Raw genomic sequence first — 27749 nt, 5'->3', positions numbered from 1 at the left:
TGTTTTACAATCATTTAAGATATCAACTTCATGAATTTATTCACTGTAACAATGTTTTATTTTGTGCTTTTATAATATTAATGTTTCATCTGCGGTGTGGCGGGCGTCTGGGTGGGCTGCTTATGGGCATAGTATCGTGAAAAAACAACATCAGTCATGTCGCTCTAGACACGCGAGAATTACCGCCTTTTAATTATTGAAATTACCTTAAATAGGCTTTGTCCAATCGATAACTTTAGAAACCTTTGTCCAATCATCACTAAATTTAGTCAGAATGTGTATAGATATAATATCTCGGACGAGTTCGATAACTCGCTGTAGTTAACTGATAGTTATTGCCCTGTAATTAAAGAAATGTCTAGAGCACCATTAAAGTCTTACTGGCAGGTGAACGATATAGGTCCATCTTGGTCCTCTTGTTATAATTGCAAGGCGTTTTGTTCGACTAGACTATTTTCCAGATTTTTTGACACAAAATAAAATTTAATTAAATATCGAGGTGTCAAACTGTGTTAAGACTTATCGTCTTTTGAACGGTAGGCAATTAAGATTAATGTGTGCGTTTGTGCGTGCATGCATGGTATTTGTATGCGTTGGTGTGTGCGCGCGCGTTCGTGCATGCATGTATGTGTGTGCAGTGGCGGATCCAGGATTTTCTAAATGGGGGGGGGGCACAACTAATTATAAACATATAAAACTTTTTTAATGACATTATTTTAATCATATAATGACATGGAATTCACATTGATGTTTGGCAGATCAATTGAATTAAAAAGATAGCATTAACAGTTATAATATAAACCTTTCAAAAAATATCATGCCGGTTTGGGCAAACGAAACGGGGTCGACGGATTTGAAAGCAAAGTCGTTAACCACTCGGCCACCTGAGACACACAATAATATTTTTTTTATGATGTACTATAAATACTGTATAAAGCTACAGTAACTCGAGTATATTGACTACACTTAACGATGTTGTACTTCTGATGTCATTGTCAGTTATGTTAGCTGAAGTAGAAACAATTTGACAACAAATTCCAACAAGGGTTTCAAATAAATTATTATGTATTAATTTTCAAAGGCTCTAGCATGATTCCGACGTTAATAAAAGCCGATTTGGAAAGTTTCAAGGCGGCAACGTTTTGAACTTGTTAAATGCACCGTCATGCACAGACACATATCTTGTTGACACACAATGGCATTATTTAAAGCAATACCGAACATATAATGTGCACATGATAACTGTTTAAAACAACTTATATTTCTGGTATAGGATATATTCTGAAAACAGTTAACTTACCCGTATAACTGCAGCCAAATTTGTTTACTTTTCATCAGCTGTCTGTGTAAAATTGGGCGCCGATTTATCATTATCGAATGTTCGGGCCCCGATCTCATTTTCATGAGGCTTTTTCGTGTCGTATACTATATTATACTTTGAAATTGGCATACCATAAATAACGGAACACGAGAGTCAGGTTTAATTGTATATTTGCTGAAATATTTATATAAACTTTAAATTGTGTGTGTGTGTGTGTGTGTGTGGGCGCGCGCGAGTCAGTGTGTTAATAAATGCTTTTCTCAAGAAGGCCAAATTCGAAAAAAGACGTGTATGATGTTTGTTTATAATGTAATGCTTTTGTATGCATGTGTTACTTTTTTAAATTACAAGTATTGAGTTTCGATGTACAGTACATTTGTTGCGTGCATGTCCTCTTTTTTCGTTGCTGTTTCCACAATGCAATGCACCAGTCAATTGTAACCACGCCCCCGCCCCCCCCCCCCCAGGTCCGGGGAATAGCGGGGAATTTGATTTTTGGTCCTGCCAAGCCCGGGCTAAATCCCTGTTAGTAAAACCACCGCCAAATGCCCCCGCACTCCAGGGACCTTAATTAGGTAAGGCCTATTCCCCGCTATACTTGGCGCATAGACAAAATCACCGCATTCACCCGACACTGCGGGGCCCATTTCCCCGGCTATCCCCGGTATACCCCCCGGACCTGGCGGGCGCGGGGGGGGGGGCGTGGTAACAATTGACTGGTGCATAAGAACAAGATGCCTTTACATTGAGTATGTGATACATAATGTCTGCATTATGATTTTTACCAACAGTGGTGTTTAGAAAGCGCTGCTTCCTCCAAAAGGTCATCTGAGTATTACGATGTATTGTTTCACGGTACGCTCAAATTACGTGTTTTGTAAACCCTGAACTCATTCTAGCATACTTGTGAGCATATATTTTTGTCAGTCAATATGTGATGCCGATAAATGCAGCCGTACAAGTTCAAGCGCAACGCAGCGTCAACCCTATCATTCCTCCTCTTCGATACTTTTATATTTGAGCTGGGTCCCAGATTGGAGAGACCACAGCTGAAGAAATTACTCTGATCCTTGAACGCAACTGTTGTGTGCAACAAATTGTTGTCTGCTACATGAACATATTATGGTTTTTAAACTGCAAGCTTTATTCGTTATATTCTTTTATCAGATAAGAAATGCATTCAGATTTTAGTTTGTTTTAACCTTTATTTAAATACAGAAGAAATCAACTGCAGCCATGGATGATTTCAGTTGCTACGGTAAGTTTTAATATATGGTCAAATAGTGTTATCAAATTCGGATTTCGGAAAAAAGTTTATTACTGTACGACTAACGTGTATTTTACCGAATGGCCGAAAATCTTCTTCTTAATTAAGAAACATATAAAACTTCCCGAAAGGCAAACTTGTGTGTATGGTTATTATTTTGTGTCAATTTATTGGAAAATGACAAACAGACAGAAACAAAACAGAAATGAATCTTTTTTTAAAAAATTGAAGAATAACTTCAAAATTACTGTTGGGATTGAAATAAAACAAAAAAAAACACATATGGAGTAACCCCATCAATTACCACATCATTGCTTAATTTGAAATCGAAGACAGATAATGTTATTGATTGGTAATGCGCCAGTCAATTGTAACCATAACCCCCCAGGTCCGGGGATAGCTCGAGAAATAGGCCGTGTTTAAACCTGTCAGGTGGCCCCGCATTGCCGGGTGAATGCGATGGTTTTGTCTTCGCACTAAATATAGCGAGGAATGAGCCTTACCTAGGGTCCTTGGGGTGTGGGGGCATTTGGCTGGGATTTTACTTCCAGTTCGTCTCCCCGGCCCAGGGCGGGGATTTTACCCCGGCTTGGCTGGACCCAAAGTCAAAGTCCCGCTATTCCCCGGACCTGGGGATGCTGTGGTTATAATTGACTTGTGCATAATAAGATAAAAGTCCATTGTATTTCACACCTCACGCCAATTTATTATGGGAGGACTGGGGGCAAGCCATGGAAGTGATTGGATGATGCATCAAGCGACACATTCCGGACACACCTTCTGGTGATCAGCCAACCATTACAATAGCAGCTAAGCACGCAATTTTATTGCCGATACGCCTTCTTGATATCAGGCAACTATTACGAAAGCCTAATTATTGTGAATATTGACTACTTTTTTGATAATCGTTGCGGAGATTAAGGCATGGCGGTAAAATTAATGCGTGCCAGTTATTAGCTTCACTGTGGGAAGGCAGGTCAGGCCCGACAATCCATTAAGGCCTGGAGGACACCCTGATGTTTAATCCTATCATGTAAATTTATTAAGTTATGTCTCCATTAACCATTTTTTCAAAATTGGTGCTTGTCCGGGCCATATCATGGAGAGCGAAGTAAGTCTCTACTGAACATCAATGTCATTTTTTCTTGCTCAGCATCTTCTTAATTGTAACGATTTAATTATTTAATTATTACTTCATTGTTTGAAATTTATTTTAATATTTAATTATCAGACCTGCCCATATCTTTGCTTGTTATGAAATGTTTTCAAGTTGTTTATAATGTTGCTACAACCATTCACTTGCCTTTTCATAGAAAATGGTTGTTTGGGGAACATCCATCACTTTGAGTGATACTGTTGTTAATTGGTATTTTTAATATTTTTTTATCATCCAGACAGAATAGTTGATGGTTGGGAAAGAACTGACACAGATACAGGAGTGCCCTACTTCATCAAGTAAGCATAAGTGTAATCAAGTATTTGAGCTTTGCATGTTCTCTTCATATCTCCTTTATTGATTGGAAGATCTTGATGAGTAACATCATACACACTTTAAACCAAAGTGCACCATTTTATAGTCCATGTTGCTGCACTAAATCCAGGATTTGAGTTGGGCATTTTTAGCTTGTCTTTTTCTTTAAGAGGTATTGTCATAACCTTGGTGTTATTTTCATCCCCAGCATATTGCAAAAACTTGAATATTCTACATACAAGAAACTCAAAATTCTGTATAAATTTGCAATTAATCAATTTTTGAAAATAATTATCAATTATGGCAAACTCAGCCACACCAAGGGAGTCCATCAATATTCCACAGAAGTTTTATCCCTACTTAAAGACCTTTATGAAGAAGTGGTTACTGTTATGGTATTCAGATTTTCTGTTGTCATAAATTTCCCATTGAAAAACTGCATTTATATAAGACCAACTTTGTTTATATTACAGTCATTTGAGTGAGTGCACGTCATGGGATCATCCATACTGGACCAAACTCCTGGAGGGGCTAGGTAGGAATCACAGTATTGGGTTTTATTCAATAAACAACAATTTATGTGATGAGAATCAAAGATTTCTGAATTCAACTATCCCCAAAACTTAAGATTACACAATTTTTCGGGATGTTGAATGAACCTGTACAGGTAAAAAGACTTTCATAAAAAAAGAGAAAAATATATATATAAACTTTTGATTGGGATTTTTTTCTGTGCCTACAAATAAGTTCATAGTACAATGTATGGATGCTTGGCTGTGATCACTGTGCCTACAAACACGTTCATAGTACAATGTATGGATGCTTGGCTGTGATCACTGCGCCTACAAACAAGTACATAGTACAATGTATGGAGGCTTGGCTGTGATCACTGCGCCTACAAACAAGTTCATAGTACAATGTATGGAGGCTTGGCTGTGATCACTGTGCCTACAAACAAGTACATAGTACAATGTATGGATGCTTGGCTGTGATCACTGGGACTTCAAACAAGTACAGAGTACAATGTATGGATGCTTGGCTGTGATCACTGCGCCTACAAACAAGTTCAAAGTACAATGTATGGATGCTTGGCTGTGATCACTGGGACTTCAAACAAGTACAGAGTACAATGTATGGATGCTTGGCTGTGATCACTGGGACTTCAAACAAGTACAGAGTACAATGTATGGATGCTTGGCTGTGATCACTGCGCCTACAAACAAGTTCAAAGTACAATGTATGGATGCTTGGCTGTGATCACTGGGACTTCAAACAAGTACAGAGTACAATGTATGGATGCTTGGCTGTGATCACTGTGCCTACAAACAAGTACATAGTACAATGTATGGATGCTTGGCTGTGATCACTGGGACTTCAAACAAGTACAGAGTACAATGTATGGATGCTTGGCTGTGATCACTGGGACTTCAAACAAGTACAGAGTACAATGTATGGATGCTTGGCTGTGATCACTGCACCTACAAACAAGTTCAAAGTACAATGTATGGATGCTTGGCTGTGATCACTGCGCCTTCAAACAAGTTCATAGTACAATGTATGGATGCTTGGCTGTGATCACTGGGACTTCAAACAAGTACAGAGTACAATGTATGGAGGCTTGGCTGTGATCACTGCGCCTACAAACAAGTTCAAAGTACAATGTATGGAGGCTTGGCTGTGATCACTGCGCCTACAAACAAGTTCATAGTACAATGTATGGATGCTTGGCTGTGATCACTGGGACTTCAAACAAGTACAGAGTACAATGTATGGATGCTTGGCTGTGATCACTGGGACTTCAAACAAGTACAGAGTACAATGTATGGATGCTTGGCTGTGATCACTGCGCCTACAAACACGTTCATAGTACAATGTATGGAGGCTTGGCTGTGATCACTGTGCCTACAAACAAGTACATAGTACAATGTATGGATGCTTGGCTGTGATCACTGGGACTTCAAACAAGTACAGAGTACAATGTATGGATGCTTGGCTGTGATCACTGTGCCTACAAACAAGTACATAGTACAATGTATGGATGCTTGGCTGTGATCACTGCGCCTACAAACAAGTACATAGTACAATGTATGGACGCTTGGCTGTGATCACTGGGCCTTCAAACAAGTACATAGTACAATGTATGGATGCTTGGCTGTGATCACTGCGCCTACAAACAAGTACAGAGTACAATGTATGGACGCTTGGCTGTGATCACTGGGCCTTCAAACAAGTACATAGTACAATGTATGGATGCTTGGCTGTGATCACTGCGCCTACAAACAAGTACATAGTACAATGTATGGGTGCTTGGCTGTGATCACTGCGCCTACAAACAAGTACATAGTACAATGTATGGACGCTTGGCTGTGATCACTGCGCCTACAAACAAGTACATAGTACAATGTATGGATGCTTGGCTGTGATCACTGCGCCTACAAACAAGTACATAGTACAGTGTATGGACGCTTGGCTGTGATCACTGCGCCTACAAACAAGTACATAGTACAATGTATGGACGCTTGGCTGTGATCACTGCGCCTACAAACAAGTTCATAGTACAATGTATGGACGCTTGGCTGTGATCACTGCGCCTTCAAACAAGTTCATAGTACAATGTATGGACGCTTGGCTGTGATCACTGCGCCTTCAAACAAGTAATAGTACAATGTATGGACGCTTGGCTGCGGTCACTGCACCTTCAAACAAGTTCATAGTACAATGTATGGGTGCTTGGCTGTGGTCACTGCGCCTTCAAACAAGTTCATAGTACAATGTATGGGTGCTTGGCTGTGGTCACTGCGCCTACAAACAAGAACAACGTACAATGTATGGATGCTTGGCTGTGATCACTGCGACTACAAACAAGTTCATAGTACAATGTATGGATGCTTGGCTGTGATCACTGCCCTTCAAACAAGTACAGAGTACAATGTATGGAGGCTTGGCTGTGATCACTGCGCCTTCAAACAAGTTCATAGTACAATGTATGGATGCTTGGCTGTGATCACTGCGCCTACAAACAAGTTCATAGTACAATGTATGGACGCTTGGCTGTGATCACTGGGCCTTCAAACAAGTACATAGTACAATGTATGGATGCTTGGCTGTGATCACTGGGCCTTCAAACAAGTACATAGTACAATGTATGGACGCTTGGCTGTGATCACTGGGCCTTCAAACAAGTACATAGTACAATGTATGGAGGCTTGGCTGTGATCACTGCGCCTTCAAACAAGTACATAGTACAATGTATGGATGCTTGGCTGTGATCACTGGGCCTTCAAACAAGTACATAGTACAATGTATGGATGCTTGGCTGTGATCACTGCGCCTACAAACAAGTTCATAGTACAATGTATGGATGCTTGGCTGTGATCACTGCGCCTTCAAACAAGTACATAGTACAATGTATGGACGCTTGGCTGTGATCACTGCGCCTACAAACAAGTTCATAGTACAATGTATGGATGCTTGGCTGTGATCACTGCGCCTACAAACAAGTTCATAGTACAATGTATGAATGCTTGGCTGTGATCACTGCGCCTACAAACAAGTTCATAGTACAATTTATGGATGCTTGGCTGTGATCACTGGGACTTCAAACAAGTTCATAGTACAATGTATGAATGCTTGGCTGTGATCGCTGGGCCTTCAAACAAGTACATAGTACAATGTATGGATGCTTGGCTGTGATCACTGCGCCTACAAACAAGTTCATAGTACAATGTATGGATACTTGGCTTGTCCCTCTAGTTACCATGGTATTATTCATGATTTTCATGTTGCACTTTACTTCATAAAGGGTAATTAACATAATTATAGTTACTGACAGTAGGGAAAATGTACTTTTTTGCAGGTGAATTTGATTCTGTGAAGTATGCTGCATACAGAACTGCCTTGAAAGTGCAGTACATTCAGAGACATTTACACTGTAAGTCTTACATAATTGAAAGCTGAAAACAAATGACATTCCCTTGTATAGTTATTGACTTGTTATTAAGATACAAACAGAAATGCTACCATGCTGTCTTTCCATTCATTTAAAGATCAGAAAAGTCAACTAGTTTTGTGACAAGAAATTTTTTAGTCTCTGTTAAGAATTTAGGAATCTCTTAATCAGTATAATTTTAGTTAATGTTTAAGGCTGTCAGGATAGTTTATAAAGTCCATCCACACCTGTTGCCAAACAATTTTTTCATTTTGATTTACTTGTTTTACAACCTCAAAGTAATTCGAGGTTCTTCATGTTTTGTTTGAATTTACGATGTCCATTGTTTATACAGTAGATGAGCTGGATGTATACAGTATCCAGCAAGAGTTGGAGGATGCGGGCTATACACCAGGATCCCGGGAGTTGCTTGGGTGTGATGACATCGTCACCCTGCTCTTAAGCATATACAGCCACACCCACAACACTGACAGACAGCTGGGCCAGGTGGAGAAGATGGCTGACCTCATGCTCAACTTTGTACTCAACCTATACGATAAGTGAGTTAAAAATTCTATTGAATAGAAAGATGCGCGTTTTCAGGATATGCCGAAGCAATTGGCTACTCTGTATGCTTATACTCTCCTCCTGACTTAAGTGTGATTCTCTCCTCCTGACTTAAGTGTGAAAATTTTCAGGTGGCATTTTTAGTATATTCTTTTTTAGCTCGACTATTCGAAGAATAGGTGGGCTATACTACTCGCCCCAGCGTCCGGTTAAAGTTTTAGGGCAAGTTTAGTTCATTCAATCAAGTTAATACTTCACACAGTTGTTCAAGGCCATCACATGATGAGGTTAGATAACTCCATATTATACTTTACACAGATTATGGCCCCTGATTGACTATGAAACTCGGGTTAAAGTTTTAGGGCAGGTTGGGATATTTATAAATAACTTCTATACCCTTTGTTCAATTGACTTAATACTTCACACAGTTGTTCAGGACCATCACACAATGAGGTTACATAACTCCATATTATCCTTAATACAAGGTATGGCCCCTGATTGACTTAGGTTAAAGTTTTAGGGCAGGTTAAAGTTTTAGGGCAAGTTGGGATTTTCACTTAAAACTCCAATACCTTTCATTCAATTGAGTTAATACTTCACACAGTTGTTCAGGGCCATCACATGATGAGGTTAGATAACTCCATATTATTCTTTACACAGATTATGGCCCCTGATTGACTATGAAACTCGGGTTAAAGTTTTAGGGCAGGTTGGGATATTTATAAATAACTTCTATACCCTTTGTTCAATTGACTTAATACTTCACACAGTTGTTCAGGACCATCACACAATGAGGTTACATAACTCCATATTATTCTTAATACAAGTTATGGCCCCTGATTGACTTAGGTTAAAGTTTTAGGGCAAGTTGGGATTTTCACTTAAAACTCCAATACCATTCATTCAATTGACTTAATACTTCACACAGTTGTTCAGGGCCATCACATGATGAGGTTAGATAACTCCATATTATCTTTTATACAAATTATGGCCCTTGATTGGCTATTGGACTTAGGTTAAAGTTTAAGGGCAGGTTGGGATATTTATTAATAACTTATATACCCTTTGTTCAATTGGCTTAATACTTCACACAATTGTTCAGAACCATCACCCAATGAGGTTACATAACTCCATATCCTTAATACAAGTTATGGCCCCTGATTGACTTAGGTTAAAGTTTTAGGGAAGTAAAAGTTAAGGGCAAGTTGGGATTTTAATAAAAAAAACTTCTATACCTTTCATTCAATGCACTTAATAAAATTCAAAATTATTTACGACCATCTTACAACAAGAAACCTAACTCCATTTTAACCCTAAATACAAATTATGTCCCTTGAATATATATATATATATATTTTTTATTTCTTTTGACAGGCACATTTTTACATTCTTAACCAGTTTTTTACCAAGGGAAAACAAGGAGGGCTATACTATATGGTCATTGATTTTTTTTTATTATTATTTTTTTTATTTATTTTATTTTAATTTCTTTTGAAAGGCATATTTGTATATTTTTTACCACATTTTCATAATGGGAAATCAATTTATTTAATGACTTGACGTCATTTTTCGGGTGGTGGGAGGGCAGCAACAAAGTCACCTTATGTATTGAATAATTTTAGTTAGGTTTGACATAAATAGACCAAACTTGGTAATATTACATTGTTATTGTATTCACTTCTAAGTCAAAGCGGCGAAGTCGAGCGCGCTGTCTTACGTTGGCTCTTGTTTAGGTATGCAAACGAATGGCAAAATAGATATTCGAAGATTCGTTAATTCTTTCGATCGAATATTCGAATATTCGATTACCGAAATACATATTTTAGAAGATGTAGTAAACTGCTATTATTATTCGCTAAAGTAATGGCCGGGGCATTTTAACCCTATTTTGTCGTAGCCGCGGCGGACCCTGATTTTCCCCAAACGAACCTTTGAAATTCTCCATTTTCAGGAAGAAAAAAGCAATAAATTATAAACAGACAAACAACAAAATCGAATAATTCAATTCCGCTGCCTTTTGTAAACAATGTGAAATTAGATGGATTCCTAGTCAAACAGTGTTTTGCGCCAATGGAGGGACTTTCCGTAGGATGATCAGCCTCATTCTGAGATTGACCTCTAAATTGACAAATTATAATAGGAAAATCCAAACAAACTCGGGAACTAGTAAAATAGTAAAACGAAAACATAAGTGGATTGGACTCATCTATTGTACAAGAATAGAGGAAATATATTCTTAAATCCATTTCAAAGCTAGAAAATTTTATCGAAAGATGGAAACAGGTTAAAGCACATATATGCAACAACATTATTGTAGCACAATATTACATTATTGTGGCATTAATATCATCACCTCGATTTGCGTTATGTTGCACAGAATAATTTGCAGACAAGACAATACATTGGTGTTAAAGCTGATCCCTAGCCAATTGTAAAACTACAGGGACTTTTTATAGTACCCGATGATAAGTCCCTAAATGACACATGACGCGTGACTAGTCATTACATATACACCTCTGGCATAAGGGGCCAATCGTTGTAAAAACAAGATCAATATATATAGTTATCATTTCAACATTTTGTTTAGTTTTTCAAAGATTGTTGTACCTGTAATCATTCACTGGTAAGATTGCTGATGTTTTCATTCAGGAACAAGATGGGCCTCATTCCTGTATTGTCAGTGAAGATTCTGCTGGTAACAATGTCAGGGGCTAAACTGACAGATAAGTACAGATGTAAGTGAGAACTTTGGGTGAGATATGTACAGATGTAAGTGTGAATGTATGGTGAGATAAGTACAGATGTTAATGTGAATGTATGGTGAGATAAGTACAGATGTTGAAGTGAATATATGGTGAGATAAGTACATGTGTGTGTGAGTATATGGTGAGATAGGTACAGATGTTAGTGTGAATGTGTGGTGAGATATGTACAGATGTAAGTGTGAATGTATGGCCAGATAAGTACATATGTAAGTGTGAATGTATGATGAGATAAGCACAGATGTAAGTGTGAATGTATGGTGAGATAAGTACAGATGTAAGTGTAAATGTATGGTGAGATATGTACAGATGTAAGTGTGAATGTATGGTGAGATAAGTACAGATGTAAGTGGGAATGTATGGTGAGATAAGTACAGATGTAAGTGTGAATGTATGGTGAGATAGGTACAGATGTAAGTGTGAATGTGTGGTGAGATAAGTACAGATGTAAGTGTGAATGTATGGCCAGATAGGTACATATGTAAGTGTGAATGTATGATGAGATAAGTACAGATGTAAGTGTGAATGTATGGTGAGATAAGTACATATGTAAGTGTGAATGTATGGTGAGATAAGTACATATGTAAGTGTGAATGTATGGTGAGATAAGTACAGATGTAAGTGTGATGTATGGGGAGATAAGTACAGATGTTGGTGTGGATGTATGATGAGATAAGTACAGATGTAAGTGTGAATGTATGATGAGATAAGTACAGATGTAAGTGTGAATGTATGGTGAGATAGGTACAGATGTAAATGTGAATGTATGGTGATATATGTACAGATGTTAATGTGAATGTATGGTGAGATAAGTACAGATGTAAATGTGAATGTATGGTGAGATAAGTACAGATGTATGTGTGAATGTATGGTGAGATAAGTACAGATGTAAGTGTGAATGTATGGTGAGATAAGTACAGATGTAAGTGTGAATGTATGGTTAGATAAGTACAGATGTAAGTGTGGATGTATGATGAGATAAGTACAGATGTATGTGTGAATGTATGGTGAGATAAGTACAGATGTAAGTGTGGATGTATGATGAGATAAGTACAGATGTATGTGTGAATGTATGGTTAGATAAGTACAGATGTAAGTGTGGATGTATGATGAGATAAGTACAGATGTATGTGTGAATGTATGGTGAGATAAGTACAGATGTAAGTGTGGATGTATGATGAGATAAGTACAGATGTATGTGTGAATGTATGGTGAGATAAGTACAGATGTAAGTGTGGATGTATGATGAGATAAGTACAGATGTATGTGTGAATGTATGGTGAGATAAGTACAGATGTAAGTGTGGATGTATGATGAGATAAGTACAGATGTAAGTGTGAATGTATGGTTAGATAAGTACAGATGTAAGTGTGGATGTATGATGAGATAAGTACAGATGTATGTGTGAATGTATGGTGAGATAAGTACAGATGTAAGTGTGGATGTATGATGAGATAAGTACAGATGTATGTGTGAATGTATGGTGAGATAAGTACAGATGTTAATGTGAATGTATGGTGAGATAAGTACAGATGTTAATGTGAATGTATGGTGAGATAAGTACAGATGTTAATGTGAATGTATGGTGAGATAAGTACAGATGTTAATGTGAATGTATGGTGAGATAAGTACAGATGTAAGTGTGGATGTATGATGAGATAAGTACAGATGTTTATGTGAATGTATGGTGAGATAAGTACAGATGTTAATGTGAATGTATGGTGAGATAAGTACAGATGTAAATGTGAATGTATGATGAGATAAGTACAGATGTATGTGTGAATGTATGGTGAGATAAGTACAGATGTTAATGTGAATGTATGGTGAGATAAGTACAGATGTAAATGTGAATGTATGGTGAGATAAGTACAGATGTATGTGTGAATGTATGGTGAGATAAGTACAGATGTAAGTGTGAATGTATGATGAGATAAGTTCAGATGTAAATGTGAATGTATGATAAGATAAGTACAGATGTAAGTGTGAATGTATGGTGAGATAAATACAGATGTAAATGTGAATGTATGGTGAGATAAGTACAGATGTAAATGTGATGTATGGTGAGATAAGTACAGATGTAAGTGTGAATGTATGGTGAGATAAGTACAGATGTAAGTGTGAATGTATGGTGAGATAAGTACAGATGTAAGTGTGAATGTATGGTGAGATAAGTACAGATGTAAGTGTGAATGTATGGTGAGATAAGTACAGATGTAAGTGTGAATGTATGGTGAGATAAGTATAGATGTAAGTGTGAATGTATGGTGAGATAAGTACAGATGTATGTGTGAATGTATGGTGAGATAAGTACAGATGTAAGTGTGAATGTGTGAATGTATGGTGAGATAAGTACAGATGTAAGTGTGATTGTATGGTGAGATAAGTACAGATGTAAGTGTGAATGTATGGTGAGATAAGTACAGATGTAAGTGTGAATGTATGGTGAGATAAGTACAGATGTAAATGTGAATGTATGGTGAGATAAGTACAGATGTAAATGTGATGTATGGTGAGATAATTACAGATGTATGTGTGAATGTATGGTGTGATAAGTACAAATGTAAGTGTGAATGTATGGTGAGATAAGTACAGATGTAAGTGTGAATGTATGGTTAGATATGTACATATGTAAGTGTGAATGTATGCTGAGATAAGTACAGATGTTGGTGTGAATGTATGGATAGATAAGTATAGATGTATGTGTGAATATATGGTGAGATAAGTACAGATGTAAGTGTGAATGTATGGTGAGATAAGTTCAGATGTAAATGTGAATGTATGGTGAGATAAGTACAGATGTAAATGTGAATGTATGGTTAGATATGTACATATGTAAGTGTGAATGTATGCTGAGATAAGTACAGATGTTGGTGTGAATGTATGGATAGATAAGTATAGATGTATGTGTGAATATATGGTGAGATAAGTACAGATGTAAGTGTGAATGTATGGTGAGATAAGTTCAGATGTAAATGTGAATGTATGGTGAGATAAGTACAGATGTAAATGTGATGTATGGTGAGATAAGTACAGATGTAAATGTGAATATATGGTTAGATAAGTACAGATGTAAGTGTGAATGTATGGTGAGATAAGTACAGATGTAAGTGTGAATGTATGGTGAGATAAGTTCAGATGTAAATGTGAATGTATGGTGAGATAAGTACAGATGTAAATGTGATGTATGGTGAGATAAGTACAGATGTAAGTGTGAATGTATGGTTAGATAAGTACAGATGTAAGTGTGAATGTATGCTGAGATAAGTACAGATGTTGGTGTGAATGTATGGATAGATAAGTATAGATGTATGTGTGAATATATGGTGAGATAAGTACAGATGTAAGTGTGAATGTATGGTGAGATAAGTACAGATGTAAATGTGAATGTATGGTGAGATAAGTACAGATGTAAATGTGAATGTATGGTGAGATAAGTACAGATGTAAATGTGAATGTATGGTGAGATAAGTACAGATGTAAGTGTGAATGTATGGTTAGATAAGTACAGATGTAAGTGTGAATGTATGGTGAGATAAGTACAGATGTAAGTGTGAATGTATGGTGAGATAAGTTCAGATGTAAATGTGAATGTATGGTGAGATAAGTACAGATGTAAATGTGATGTATGGTGAGATAATTACAGATGTAAGTGTGAATGTATGGTGAGATATGTACAGATGTAAGTGTGAATGTATGGATAGATAAGTACAGATGTATGTGTGAATATATGGTGAGATAAGTACAAAATAATGTAAGTGTGAATGTATGGTGAGATAGGTACAGATGTAAGTGTGAATGTATGGTGAGATAGGTACAGATGTAAGTGTGAATGTATGGTGAGATATGTACATATGTAAGTGTAAATGTATGGTGAGATGTACCAAACTCTTCCTTACAAAGAATATTGTTGATTAAATATTCATGTTTGGGATTGTTGTGTTATATGAACGTATTTTAAAACACAAGGTTACGCTATAGGAGTAATTACTTTTATGTTCTTGTAAAATAGTATTAATAACAATATGAAGAGTCTATGACTTACAGAATACTTTATTTTAGACTTGTACCAGGAGCTACATGATCCCAGCACCTTTGTGGGAACCAGAGCTCTCGGGGAATTTCTGAATGCCCTCATGAAGGTAATTGATATTGTTTTTCACTCCCCGGTATGTATTTTTTCATATTATACAAATGGGTTTTAGCAATGTTTTAAATACAACATGGAGTTGCAGAAAGTGAACCGGGATTAAAGCCCAAATTGTATCGGATTCATGGAATGACATATCAATTTGACAGAAAATATAAAAGATGGTGTTTAATTGAAAGTACTATTGGTTTTCAACTGGCAAATATGTAAATTTTGTATGTACTTATAATCCTGTATTAAGATTCAATCAAAACAAAAAGAATATTTAATTACCTTAATAATTATTTTAATAATTTAATTCTTTGAAGGCAGATGAGTGCTTCCATGAGGACAAAAGGGTGCTACTGAAAAGGAGAGGGTGCAGCACCCTTCCATGACTATTTCACTAAACCCTTTATCCAAGTATAGAGAAAACAGTATATTGGGAACTAAAATAAACTGAATAAATTGGAGTATTATAATGCGAACAATGTTTTGCATATAATTCAGCGGGACTCATACTAGCGGGAATTGTGTATCCATTGTACATGACTTAGACTTAGTGAATACAGTTTCATGCATGTTTACATTTAAGATTCCGGACTTTCTGAAAGAGAGCCTGGCATTTGGCAGAACAACAGATCCAGCAGTTGCCAGCTGTGTGCAGATGGTAAGCCCATGTGATTTATAATCATCTGGCTCCAATTTCTCGAAACTTCCTAAGTCCCTTATAACAGGATTAAGCTTAACTCACTATTTGTGTTGTTCTATAATATGTGTTATATTTACTTCTTTAAGAGTTTTTAAAATTTATATAAGAAGAATCTGTATGCTAATTAGAAGGAACCATTTTTCATTTATCAAAATCCATTATTAGTATGTATTTTAGCTAATTGAAATAAGCGACTTAAGCCTGTTAAGCTTAAGAAGTTTCGAGAAATTGGGGCCAGAGCTTAAGTTAATCATGCATTGCCATGATGAAAAAAACTCACTGCTTTTATAAATCATGTTTAATATCTTAAATAAAGCTTGAGCTGACAGTATATTGTATCTTTTTATACTCAAGACATATTATAGTTTTACCTGCCATTTAGGGGCGGGCTTGCAGCCTCCAGTTTGTTGTCCGCTCAGTAATTTTGTCCAATCATCACCAAATTTGGTTATAAGTGTATGGGCTTAATATCTTGGACAAGTTCGATAACCAGCAATATCGCTTAGGTCACTCAAGAGTAATCACCCTTTAATTATAGAAATTACATCGAATCAATCTTGCCCATTCAGTAACTTTAGAATAATTTGGCCAATCATCACCATATTTGGTCTGAATATGTACGGGAATAACAAATTGGACATGTTTGTTTATCAGCCATATTGCTTGAGTCTCTTAAGAGTGATCATACTTTAATTATATAAAGTACCTTAAATCTGTCTTGTCCGACCATTTACTTTAGAGGTCTTTTTCCAATCACCAAATTTGGTCAGAATGTGGATGGACTGTATATCTTGATCCCGTTTGATAACCAGCCATGTCGCCTCAGTCACTCCAGAGTTATGACCCTTGAATTTTCTTTTCAGTGTCTGCTCTTTAAATTTGACTTAACGAATAACGTACAACCATTTATCACCAAACTTGGTGTCCTAAGTTAAGGACTCATTACACTAATGGTATAAGTGTTTGCCATTTTGCCTCTGAGTCTCTCTCACACAAGTGGTATTGAGTTTTCTCATGAGCTGTGATAATAGATACAAGTTATCTCTAGAGTACATGTATGATTATAATCAGCTTATGGCTGTGTTCACCATCAACCTAAAATTCTTCAGTATGAACTAATATTGAGAATCTGTACACTGTACAGTACAGTTATGATTACTCCATTTCAGGGCACAGACTCAGGTGGTGTGACAGAGGATGTGTTTTACCGGTGGCTACAGAGGGAACCACAGACTGTTGTCTGGCTACCAACCCTCCACAGAATCATGGCCACCCAGCATGGTACCCATTGAAACATTTCTTCATTTTTCATTGATTTACTGTTTTGTGTTGCTGTTGTGTTAAATGAGAAAAAAGCCATAGTTTTTTTAGTTACCATAGTCTTTGTCAATACATGTCTGTTGTAGGTACTAATTATACTGTAATTGTTGCAAATATATTTCTCAAATGATCTTTTATCCACTGTTGTTGCTTTACATGTATTTTTTTTCATTCTTCAGTTGTCCACAATGTGAAATGCAGCGTATGCAAAGTATATCCCTTGGTAGGATTAAGGTAGGCATCTGTGACTGTATATCAATACTGAGCGAATTATTTAATTAATTAATTAATTTAATTAATTTAATTGGTGTATGATTATTCTGATGGATGTTCTTATATTGGTTATAGCAAAGTTGATAGATACAGGGTATGTATGAAAGGGTTGATAATATGAAGGTTAATCATCCCTACTGCAGGTACCAGTGCCTCCAGTGTTTCAAGTTCAGCCTGTGTCAGAGCTGCTTCTTTAGGGGGAAGACTCGTAAAAACCACAAACCCAAACATCCGACCAGGGAGTACTGTACCAGTGTGAGTACATGTCAAGCTTACCAAAGTCCATTCAATATGTAGATACCTCTCATATTTAATGGAGAAAACATTACAAATTTGATGGATATTTTTGAGAGATCATAGTTCTATTTAAAAAAAAAAAATCCTGGAAAAAATATTTAAAGTTGAAGATTAAGGGGCTCTTCAAGGAACATATCAATTTGAATGCACACTGTTCATTATTCTTCCTAATTCAGGCGACAGCGAAGGATGACACAGCAGCCTTCATGAAGACCCTGAAGAACAACCTAAGCCGTAAACACCGGCGCAAGTCAGCCATCAAGTATATGCCAGTGGAGGCAGACAGCCAGTACACAAACCTTGCATGGTAAGTCAGTTAGGTATCCGACAGACATGCTTCAATGCAATGTTCAACAGGTGGTGTCTTAGATAAAAAACTTGATGTTTTTCCCATCTGGGTTTCGTCTTTGTGGCTGTTTTGGTTATGAACTTAGGTTAGGACATGACTGTAATGTTCCATTTCTGTGTTTGGTTAATCAGAATTTAATCTGCACTGCTTGACTAGCTTGTTTCTCATAATAATTTATGTGTTTGTACTCGTTGACTGTCATACCCGTCACAGGTCTCCCGGGAAGCAGGAAGAGGGTGGTGGGGACATTCACCAGGACATCTCACAGACAGCTCGCAGACTGGCAGAGATAGAGAGACTTGACTCTCACACCCAGACCACGCCCCTGCCCACAGATGCCCCTCTCCCTGATGGTCACCACCCTTGGGACAGAACTCTGACCTCACTGTCACCACCTTCAACACTTACATACAAGGTCGGAACATTGCGGATCTTACAACGCTACTTACTCTTGAACTTTAATCAATTGATCAAAGGGCAAGTGTAAGTAGCGTTGTAAGATCCACAAGCCACAGTTTAGTAGCTTGTCAGCAAATGTTTTGTATCTATTTTATTGTCATCTTTCTAATGATTGAAGTTATCTATTAATTGTATACAAGATATAAGAATCTTTATTTAATGTTTGGTATATGATAACAAGAAAATCATTAGCTCAATGAGCTATTTTCCGACATACTAAGTTGTATGTTGCAATCATCTTTACAATAACATTAACTTCTGTAGGAGAACATTTCGCCGTTGTCTGCAAAGGAGGATGGTTTCCAGCGGGAGAGAGAGGAGCTGAATAATGTCATCCTCGGGCTGCAGGAGGAAAACAGGTGGGTCAAATTTGGTCAATCTCCTAGTCTAATCGACAGAGTTTAATTATTGTTCTTTTCTTATATTTTTCTTTAAAAATCTGAGTATGAAGATATGAAAGTTATTTAGACTTCAGATATAAGCTTGGGGTCTGTGAGGCATTTGTTACATGAACGTGGTTCGGGTTAATTTGACAATTACGAAAAATTACGAATCTATTTTAGGGCCCTATATGAGCAGCTTGCTAGCCTGGAACCATACAGTGATACAGACAGCTTGCCCAGCAAGCACCCTGACCCCAGTGCCCGATCCCCAGTCTATCACTCCCCTCCTCCATATACACTGTCAAACAACCTGCTGAAGCTGCTCAAGGTAAGGTTCTTTTCTGGTGTTTTTGCATATGCTGAAATGGAGGTAGTTTATCTCTGGAACAGCAATAGTAACACCAAATTCGAATGTCTTTGTAGTATCCAAAAATAATATATTGCCTATAAGAGAGCCAGAACCTGCCAGAACAAGAGCCTTTCCTTCATACTGTTACTCTCATCTAGCCGATTGTGCCCATTATATGCCTGACCTGTCAACAAAATGATGTATATATAATATTATACACATGTATTACAGGAGAGCCAGAACTTGCCAGTACGTGAGCCCCTCCCACATGAGGCCACGCCCATCTATCTGAGTGTGCCCATTATACGCCTGCCCAGTCAATTCAGTGACTCTGCACCCACCAGCCCGGGATCAGAAGGTTTAATTTCTTGTTTTACTAAAGTTGTTGGTACATACTGACATTTTGTTTTAATTAAATAAAGAAAGTCAATAAAAATAATAATGGAAGAGTTGCTGAAGCCTGTTTTTATGGATCTCTGTCTACCAACTCTATTGCAACTGTATGCTGGCAGAGGGTTTATTTTCTATTGTGATTCAGTTTGTTGCTTCAGCAAGGTGGGCTCTCACATAGACCTAGGAGGTACTGCGTGGCACTGTAATCTTAAGCAGCTCTCCCCAGGATTGTACACACAGAGCTTTGTTGCATGCAGCATGTGTTTGTTTTCAAGTCTGGATTGTATATATATATGTACCATGTATTGTTAAATAATATGTTCAACTCCTAGCTTGTATCTTTTTCAGGAAGTCTTCCTCAGCCTAATTTCTCAACACTGGATTCTTCCGCCACTTACTCTATCCACTCTCCAGCAGTGGAGGAAGGTTTGCTCACCCCACCAAGGGAGAGAACTCTGGCTGACAGCCTGGACGCCCTTGATGCCAGCCCGGGCAGGTTCAGTCTCCCCTCTCCCTGCAAGAGCACAGATGGAATATCACCAGAGGAAGATGAATTGAAGGCCATTGTGGAGAAAGTGGATAAGTTCTTCCCCTCTGACCTTTCCTATGGTAGGCCGAGTTTGTTTTTTTAACTGCTTCATGTGTACTTACGTGTTGAAAAAAAATCCATATGATAGTGTACAGCATGTTCTGAAATATATTTACATGTAAGTTGTAAAGCCACATGTTTTAATCTAACAAATCAAGATTATTAATCCGTTTATGGTATGTCTAGCACTTAAATCTAATTTCTCTGTAGGTCGTCCAGTGTCAAGACAGAGTGAAGATGAGGATGATATGCTGAGGGCAGCCACGTCCATCAGTCAAGCCATGTCAGCCTTCGTCTCCCAGGCCGTTAACCCACCTCTCATGCCCTCGCTGGACCTCATATTGCAGGAGTAGCATTCTAAAGCAACATGTTAGCCTTCATCTTACATATTAGCTGGAACAAGTCCCTTAAGCCTTTGTGGCCTTTCTTCTAACATGTTGCCAAAACAAATCTTGCAAGGTTTTCATGGAGCCAGTCAGTGTCTGTGTCATGTTTTAGCCTGATATCACCAACCATGCCTTCACTGGATCTTGTACTGTAGGAGTTTTTTTGTATTTTGTTCATTACCTTCGGTGTATTATATGTTTTACTTTACTAAAAATGTATAGGACACACTGTTTTCCCATAGAATTCTATACACTCTCATTTATGGTACTTTTTATGTTTTAATTTGAGTAGATTGCTTTGTTTTTTTATGATAAGAGATGTATTTTAACGCTGACAGACAATGAATACATGAGTAACTAATGTAATCGTGACTTATATGTATTCAGGAAATTTGCCAATTTTATTAAGCACTTTGTCAAACTTGTGTACGGTATTTATATTTCTATGCTTAAAACTGCTTGGTTTGTATTTGACTATAGACTTGATAAGTATGTGCCTTTTATTAACTGTGTCAAACCCTTTAATATGATCTCACTTTATGTAATCGTACATGTATGTCAATTGCCTACTTTAACCCTTTTCTACTTGCTAGACAGACCCTGATCTCATGTATACCTGTGTTGTGTTCCCCTTTGTACTCAAATTGGTGTCAAAATGTAGAGCTATTTTCAAAATTTGTATTATCAGTTTTTAATGGTTTTATTATTCTATTGTGCTTATGTAAATCATGGCTTTATGCAATTATCTAGTCAGATGAGATTTCAAAATGTTCTTACAAACTGCAGAACGACATGTATCTCTGTGTTCCAAAAGAGATTCATTTATACATTACTAGTATCCTTGTATTAAATTTTATCTCAAATGCTTGTATTTGCCAATTTATAATGTACTATTTTATGACCTCAAAATAATGAGATTTAAGCGTTTATTAGTTCTCTTTTTACATCATGTTTTTATTACTGCATTGCATATTGAATTATTAGTTGCTTGATAACATCTTTTGATAGATGAGATTATTTTAAGACTTTTGTCTGTTCTGATTTTTAGCTTGACTATTCGAAGAATAAGGAGAGCTATACTACTCACCCTAGCGTGGGCGTCACACCTTGGTTAAGGTTTTGCATGCAAGTACCTTTAAGTCATTATCTCAGTAAAATACATCATTTATTGCATTAAAACTTTGGATGTGTATTCCCAACTATCTTACATACTAAATTAATAAAGTAAGATAACAATTATTTGAATATAATGCAAATTATGGGCCTTATTTATTTGACTTTGAAATTCTGGTTAAGGTTTTGCATGTAAGCACAGGTTAATATCTCAGCAACTACTTGATGTATTGCATTGAAACTTTATACAATGGTACTCAACCATCCAATCTGCTTAAATGACCAAGTAAGTTAACTCTAGTTTGCATTAAATTCAAATAATGGCCCTTTCTTATTCGACATAGAATTTCTGGTTAAGGTTTTGCATGTAACCACTTTTAAGTCAATACCTCAGCGAATACATCATGTACGGTATTACAATGAAACTTTATACACAGGCTTCCAACTATTCAACCCTCTTAATTAATCAAGTAAGATAACTCTATCTTGCATATTATATAATTTTTTCCCCTTTATTATGCGACTTAGAAATTCTTGTTAAGGTTTTGCATGTTAGTACACATAGGTTAATATCTCAGCAACTACTTGGTGTATTGCATTGAGACTAAACAATTGTACTCAACCACCCAACCTACTTGAATTGCCAAGTTAGATAACTTTATTTTGCAAATAATGTCCCTTTATTATTGGACTTAAAATGTTATTGTATACAACCTATACTTCTTTAATGTATTGCATGCTATTTCCATCAAGTCTGTATTTCATTAAAGGCTGAATGTTTTTGAATTTTACACAAATCTTTGCAGGCATCATTCTAATCTAATTTTACAGTGATCCATGCATGTTTCGCCAAAACTTTTCAATCCTTACACTGAGAAGCGGCGGAATAGTCGAGCGCGCTGTCTCTGTATCAGCTCTTGTTTCTTCTGTTTTGTAATTTTGGTATTTCATACTATCAAATATGTATGTATTGCATGTGGAAAAGGTTTACTTATTGTTTTATTAGATTAAGGAAGTTGATAATAATTTTACAATCATTTTTTTATGATGTAATCTAAAAAAGTAATCTGTTCTGAAGATTTGAAACCAGGCTGTTGGGTTAAATGAATTAAAAGTATATGTATATCAGACATTAGCTGTAAGTGTCCCCTGATACATATCCTACTTCTTGCGACATAAATACCCATTTGTTACCTAAAACACATATTTGAACAAATAGAATGAACATACAACTGTCACATCATTGCTAAGATCTATGGAGACCTTGTCATTTAATCTTATGTGAACTTTTAAATGTTTTTTCTAGCTGTTGCAGGAATTTCATTCTTTATGCAAAATTGCATTTATAAACAATTACAAATGCCCTTCTGAGGCAATGAATTCATTGTGAATTTCTTATGTCTATAAACCTATGCAACTTTTCAACTGGTGCTATCTACTTTAGTGTCGATAATAAAATATTATCAATCTTAGTCTTATGCTTGTTCTCATTCATTGTATTACATGCAGTTGTGTAATCAGCGATGTTGCTAGACCTACATACATGTAGATGTGTAATCAGCGATGTTGCTAGACCTACATACATGTAGATGTGTAATCAGCGATGTTGCTAGACCTACATACATGTAGAAGTGTAATCATTGGAGTAGCCAGACCTACATACATGTAGAAGTGTAATCATTGGAGTAGCTAGACCTACATACATGTAGATGTGTAATCATTGGAGTAGCCAGACCTACATACATGTAGAAGTGTAATCATTGGAGTAGCTAGACCTACATACATGTAGAAGTGTAATCATTGGAGTAGCCAGACCTACATACATGTAGAAGTGTAATCATTGGAGTAGCTAGACCTACATACATGTAGATGTGTAATCATTGGAGTAGCCAGACCTACATACATGTAGAAGTGTAATCATTGGAGTAGTTAGACCTACATACATGTAGATGTGTAACCATTGGAGTAGCTAGACCTACATACATATGGATGTATAATCATTGGAGTAGCCAGACCTACATACATGTAGAAGTGTAATCATTGGAGTAGCTAGACCTACATACATGTAGATGTGTAACCATTGGAGTAGCCAGACCTACATACATGTAGAAGTGTAATCATTGGAGTTGTTAGACCTACATACATGTAGATGTGTAACCATTGGAGTAGCCAGACCTACATACATGTAGAAGTGTAATCATTGGAGTAGTTAGACCTACATACATGTAGATGTGTAACCATTGGAGTAGCCAGACCTACATACATGTAGAAGTGTAATCATTGGAGTAGTTAGACCTACATACATGTAGATGTGTAACCATTGGAGTAGTTAGACCTACATACATGTCGAAGTGTAATAATTGGAGTAGCCAGACCTACATACATAAAGATATGTAATCATTGGAGTAGCTAGAGCTACATACATGCAGAAGTGTAATAATTGGAGTAGCCAGACCTACATACATAAAGATATGTAATCATTGGAGTAGCTAGAGCTACATACATTTAGATGTGTAATCAGCGATGTTGCTAGACCTACATACATATGGATGTATAATAATTGGAGTAGCCAGACCTTCATACATAAAGATATGTAATCATTGGAGTAGCTAGAGCTTCATACATGCAGATGTGTAATCAGCGATGTTGCTAGACCTACATACATATGGATGTATAATCATTGGAGTAGCCAGACCTACATACACGTTGAAGTGTAATCATTGGAGTAGCTAGACCTACATACATGTAGAAGTGTAATCATTGAAGTAGCCAGACCTACATACATGTAGATGTGTAATCATTAGAGTAACCAGACCTACATACATGTAGAAGTGTTATCATTGGAGAAGCTAGGCCTACATACATGTGTAATGATTCGAGTAACCAGACCTACATACATGTAAAAGTGTAATCATTGGAGTAGCTAGACCTATGTAGAAGTGTAATCATTGGAGAAGCTAGACCTACATACATGTAGAAGTGTAATCATTGGAGTAACCAGACCTACATACATGTAGAAGTGTAATCATTGGAGTAACCAGACCTGCATACATGTACAAGTGTAATCATTGGAGTAACCAGACCTACATACATGTAGAAGTGTAATCATTGGAGTAACCAGACATGCATACATGTAGATGTGTAATCATTGGAGTAGCCAGACCTACATACATTTAGAAGTGTAATCATTGGAGTAACCAGACCTAAATTCATGTGGATGTGTAATCATAAGAGTAGCCAGACCTACATGCATGTAGAAGTGTAATAATTGGAGTGGCTAGACCTACATATATATAGATGTGTAATAATTGGAGTAGCCAGACCTATGTAGAAGTGTAATCATTGGAGTAGCCAGACCTACACACATGTGGAAGTGTAATCATTGGAGTAGCTAGACCTACATACATGTAGAAGTGTAATCATTGGAGTAGCTAGAGCTACATACATGTAGATGTGTAATCATTGGAGAAGCTAGACCTACATACATGTAGAAGTGTTATCATTGGAGTAGCTAGACCTACATACATATAGATGTGTAATCATTGGAGTAGCTAGACCTACATACATGTAGAAGTGTAATCATTGGAGTAGCTATACCTACATACTTGTAAAAGTGGAATCATTGGAGTAGCTATACCTACATACATGTAAAAGTGGAATCATTGGAGTAGCTAGACCTACATACATATAAAAGTGGAATCATTGGAGTAGCTAGACCTACATACATGTAGAAGTGTAATCATTGGAGTAGCTAGACCTACATACATGTAGAAGTGGAATCATTTGAGTAGCTAGACCTACATACATGTAGAAGTGGAATCATTGGAGTAGCTAGACCTACATACTTGTAAAAGTGGAATCAATGGAATAGCTAGACCTACATACATGTAGAAGTGGAATCATTGGAGTAGCTAGACCTGCATACATGTAGAAGTGGAATCATTGGAGTAGCTAGACCTGCATACATGTAAAAGTGGAATCATTGGAGTAGCTAGACCTACATACATGTAGAAGTGTAATCATTCGAGTAGCTAGACCTACATACTTGTAGAAGTGTAATCATTGGAGTAGCTAGACCTACATACTTGTAGAAGTGTAATCATTGGAGTAGCTAGACCTACATACATGTAGAAGTGGAATCATTGGAGTAGCTAGACCTACATACATATAGGAGTGTTATCATTGGAGTAGCTAGACCTACATACATGTAAAAGTGGAATCATTGGAGTAGCTAGACCTACATACATATAGGAGTGTTATCATTGGAGTAGCTAGACCTACATACATGTAAAAGTGGAATCATTGGAGTAGCTAGACCTACATACTTGTAAAAGTGGAATCATTGGAGTAGCTAGACCTACATACATGTAGAAGTGGAATCATTGGAGTAGCTAGACCTACATACTTGTAAAAGTGGAATCATTGGAGTAGCTAGACCTACATACATGTAGGAGTGGAATCATTGGAGTAGCTAGACCTACATACATGTAGGAGTGGAATCATTGGAGTAGCTAGACCTACATACATGTAGAAGTGGAATCATTGGAGAAGCTAGACCTACATACACGTTGAAGTGGAATCATTGGAGTAGCTAGACCTAGATACATGTAGCAGTGGAATCATTGGAGAAGCTAGACCTACATACAGGTAGGAGTGGAATCATTGGAGTAGCTAGACCTACATACATGTAGGAGTGGAATCATTGGAGTAGCTAGACCTACATACATGTAGGAGTGGAATCATTGGAGTAGCTAGACCTACATACATGTAGGAGTGGAATCATTGGAGTAGCCAGACCTACATACATGTAGAAGTGGAATCATTGGAGTAGCCAGACCTACATACATGTAGGAGTGGAATCATTGGAGTAGCCAGACCTACATACATGTAGAAGTGGAATCATTGGAGTAGCCAGACCTACATACATGTAGGAGTGGAATCATTGGAGTAGCCAGACCTACATACATGTAGAAGTGGAATCATTGGAGTAGCCAGACCTACATACATGTAGAAGTGGAATCATTGGAGTAGCCAGACCTACATACATGTAGGAGTGGAATCATTGGAGTAGCTAGACCTACATACATATAGGAGTGTTATCATTGGAGTAGCTAGACCTACATACATGTAGATGTGGAATCATTGGAGAAGCTAGACCTACATACATGTAGGAGTGGAATCATTGGAGTAGCTTGACCTACATACATCTAGGAGTGTTATCATTGGAGTAGCTAGACCTACATACATGTAGAAGTGGAATCATTGGAGAAGCTAGACCTACATACATGTAGGAGTGGAATCATTGGAGTAGCTAGACCTACATACATGTAGAAGTGGAATCATTGGAGTAGCTAGACCTACATACACGTTGAAGTGTAATCATTGGAGTAGCTAGACCTACATACATGTAGAAGTGGAATCATTGGAGAAGCTAGACCTACATACATGTAGGAGTGGGATCATTGGAGTAGCTAGACCTACATACATATAGGAGTGTTATCATAGGAGTAGCTAGACCTACATACATGTAGATGTGTAATCATTGGAGTAGCTAGACCTACATACATGTAGATATGTAATAATTGGAGTAGCCAGACCAACAAACATGTAGACGTGAAATCATTGGAGTAGCCAGACCTACATACATGTAGATGTGTAATCATTGGAGTAGCTAGACCTACATT

At 37.2% G+C, this 27749-nt stretch overlaps 1 protein-coding gene across 1 annotated transcript; it reads left to right on the top strand.

Moving 5' to 3' along the window:
• Nucleotides 1–2424: 2424 nt before the first annotated feature.
• On the top strand, nt 2425–23537 carry LOC128214846 (dystrophin-like). Its single transcript, XM_052921525.1, has 18 exons — nt 2425–2579; nt 3983–4043; nt 4533–4594; nt 7916–7990; nt 8343–8547; nt 11204–11289; nt 15376–15455; nt 16038–16112; nt 17324–17435; nt 17654–17708; nt 17891–18002; nt 18221–18351; nt 18607–18808; nt 19117–19211; nt 19416–19563; nt 19816–19942; nt 20326–20586; nt 20777–23537. Exons 1-18 carry the CDS (start codon nt 2558–2560, stop codon nt 20917–20919), a joined length of 2052 nt encoding a protein of 683 aa, XP_052777485.1. The 5' UTR covers nt 2425–2557; the 3' UTR covers nt 20920–23537.
• The last annotated feature ends 4212 nt before the right edge of the window (nt 23538–27749 follow it).

Source organism: Mya arenaria, chromosome 13, assembly GCF_026914265.1.
Source record: "Mya arenaria isolate MELC-2E11 chromosome 13, ASM2691426v1".
In the NCBI taxonomy this organism is placed as follows: Eukaryota; Metazoa; Mollusca; class Bivalvia; order Myida; family Myidae; genus Mya; species Mya arenaria.
Note: the sequence above shows the minus strand (reverse complement) of the source record. Positions and strands in the feature narration are given on the sequence as shown.

Coding starts and splice junctions, on each gene's coding strand:
- LOC128214846 (XM_052921525.1), top strand. CDS start 2,558: ATGGATGATTTCAGTTGCTACG. Junction 15,456..16,037: donor TTCTGAATGCCCTCATGAAG/GTAATTGATATT, acceptor TTTACATTTAAG/ATTCCGGACTTTCTGAAAGA. Junction 17,436..17,653: donor AATCATGGCCACCCAGCATG/GTACCCATTGAA, acceptor TTCATTCTTCAG/TTGTCCACAATGTGAAATGC.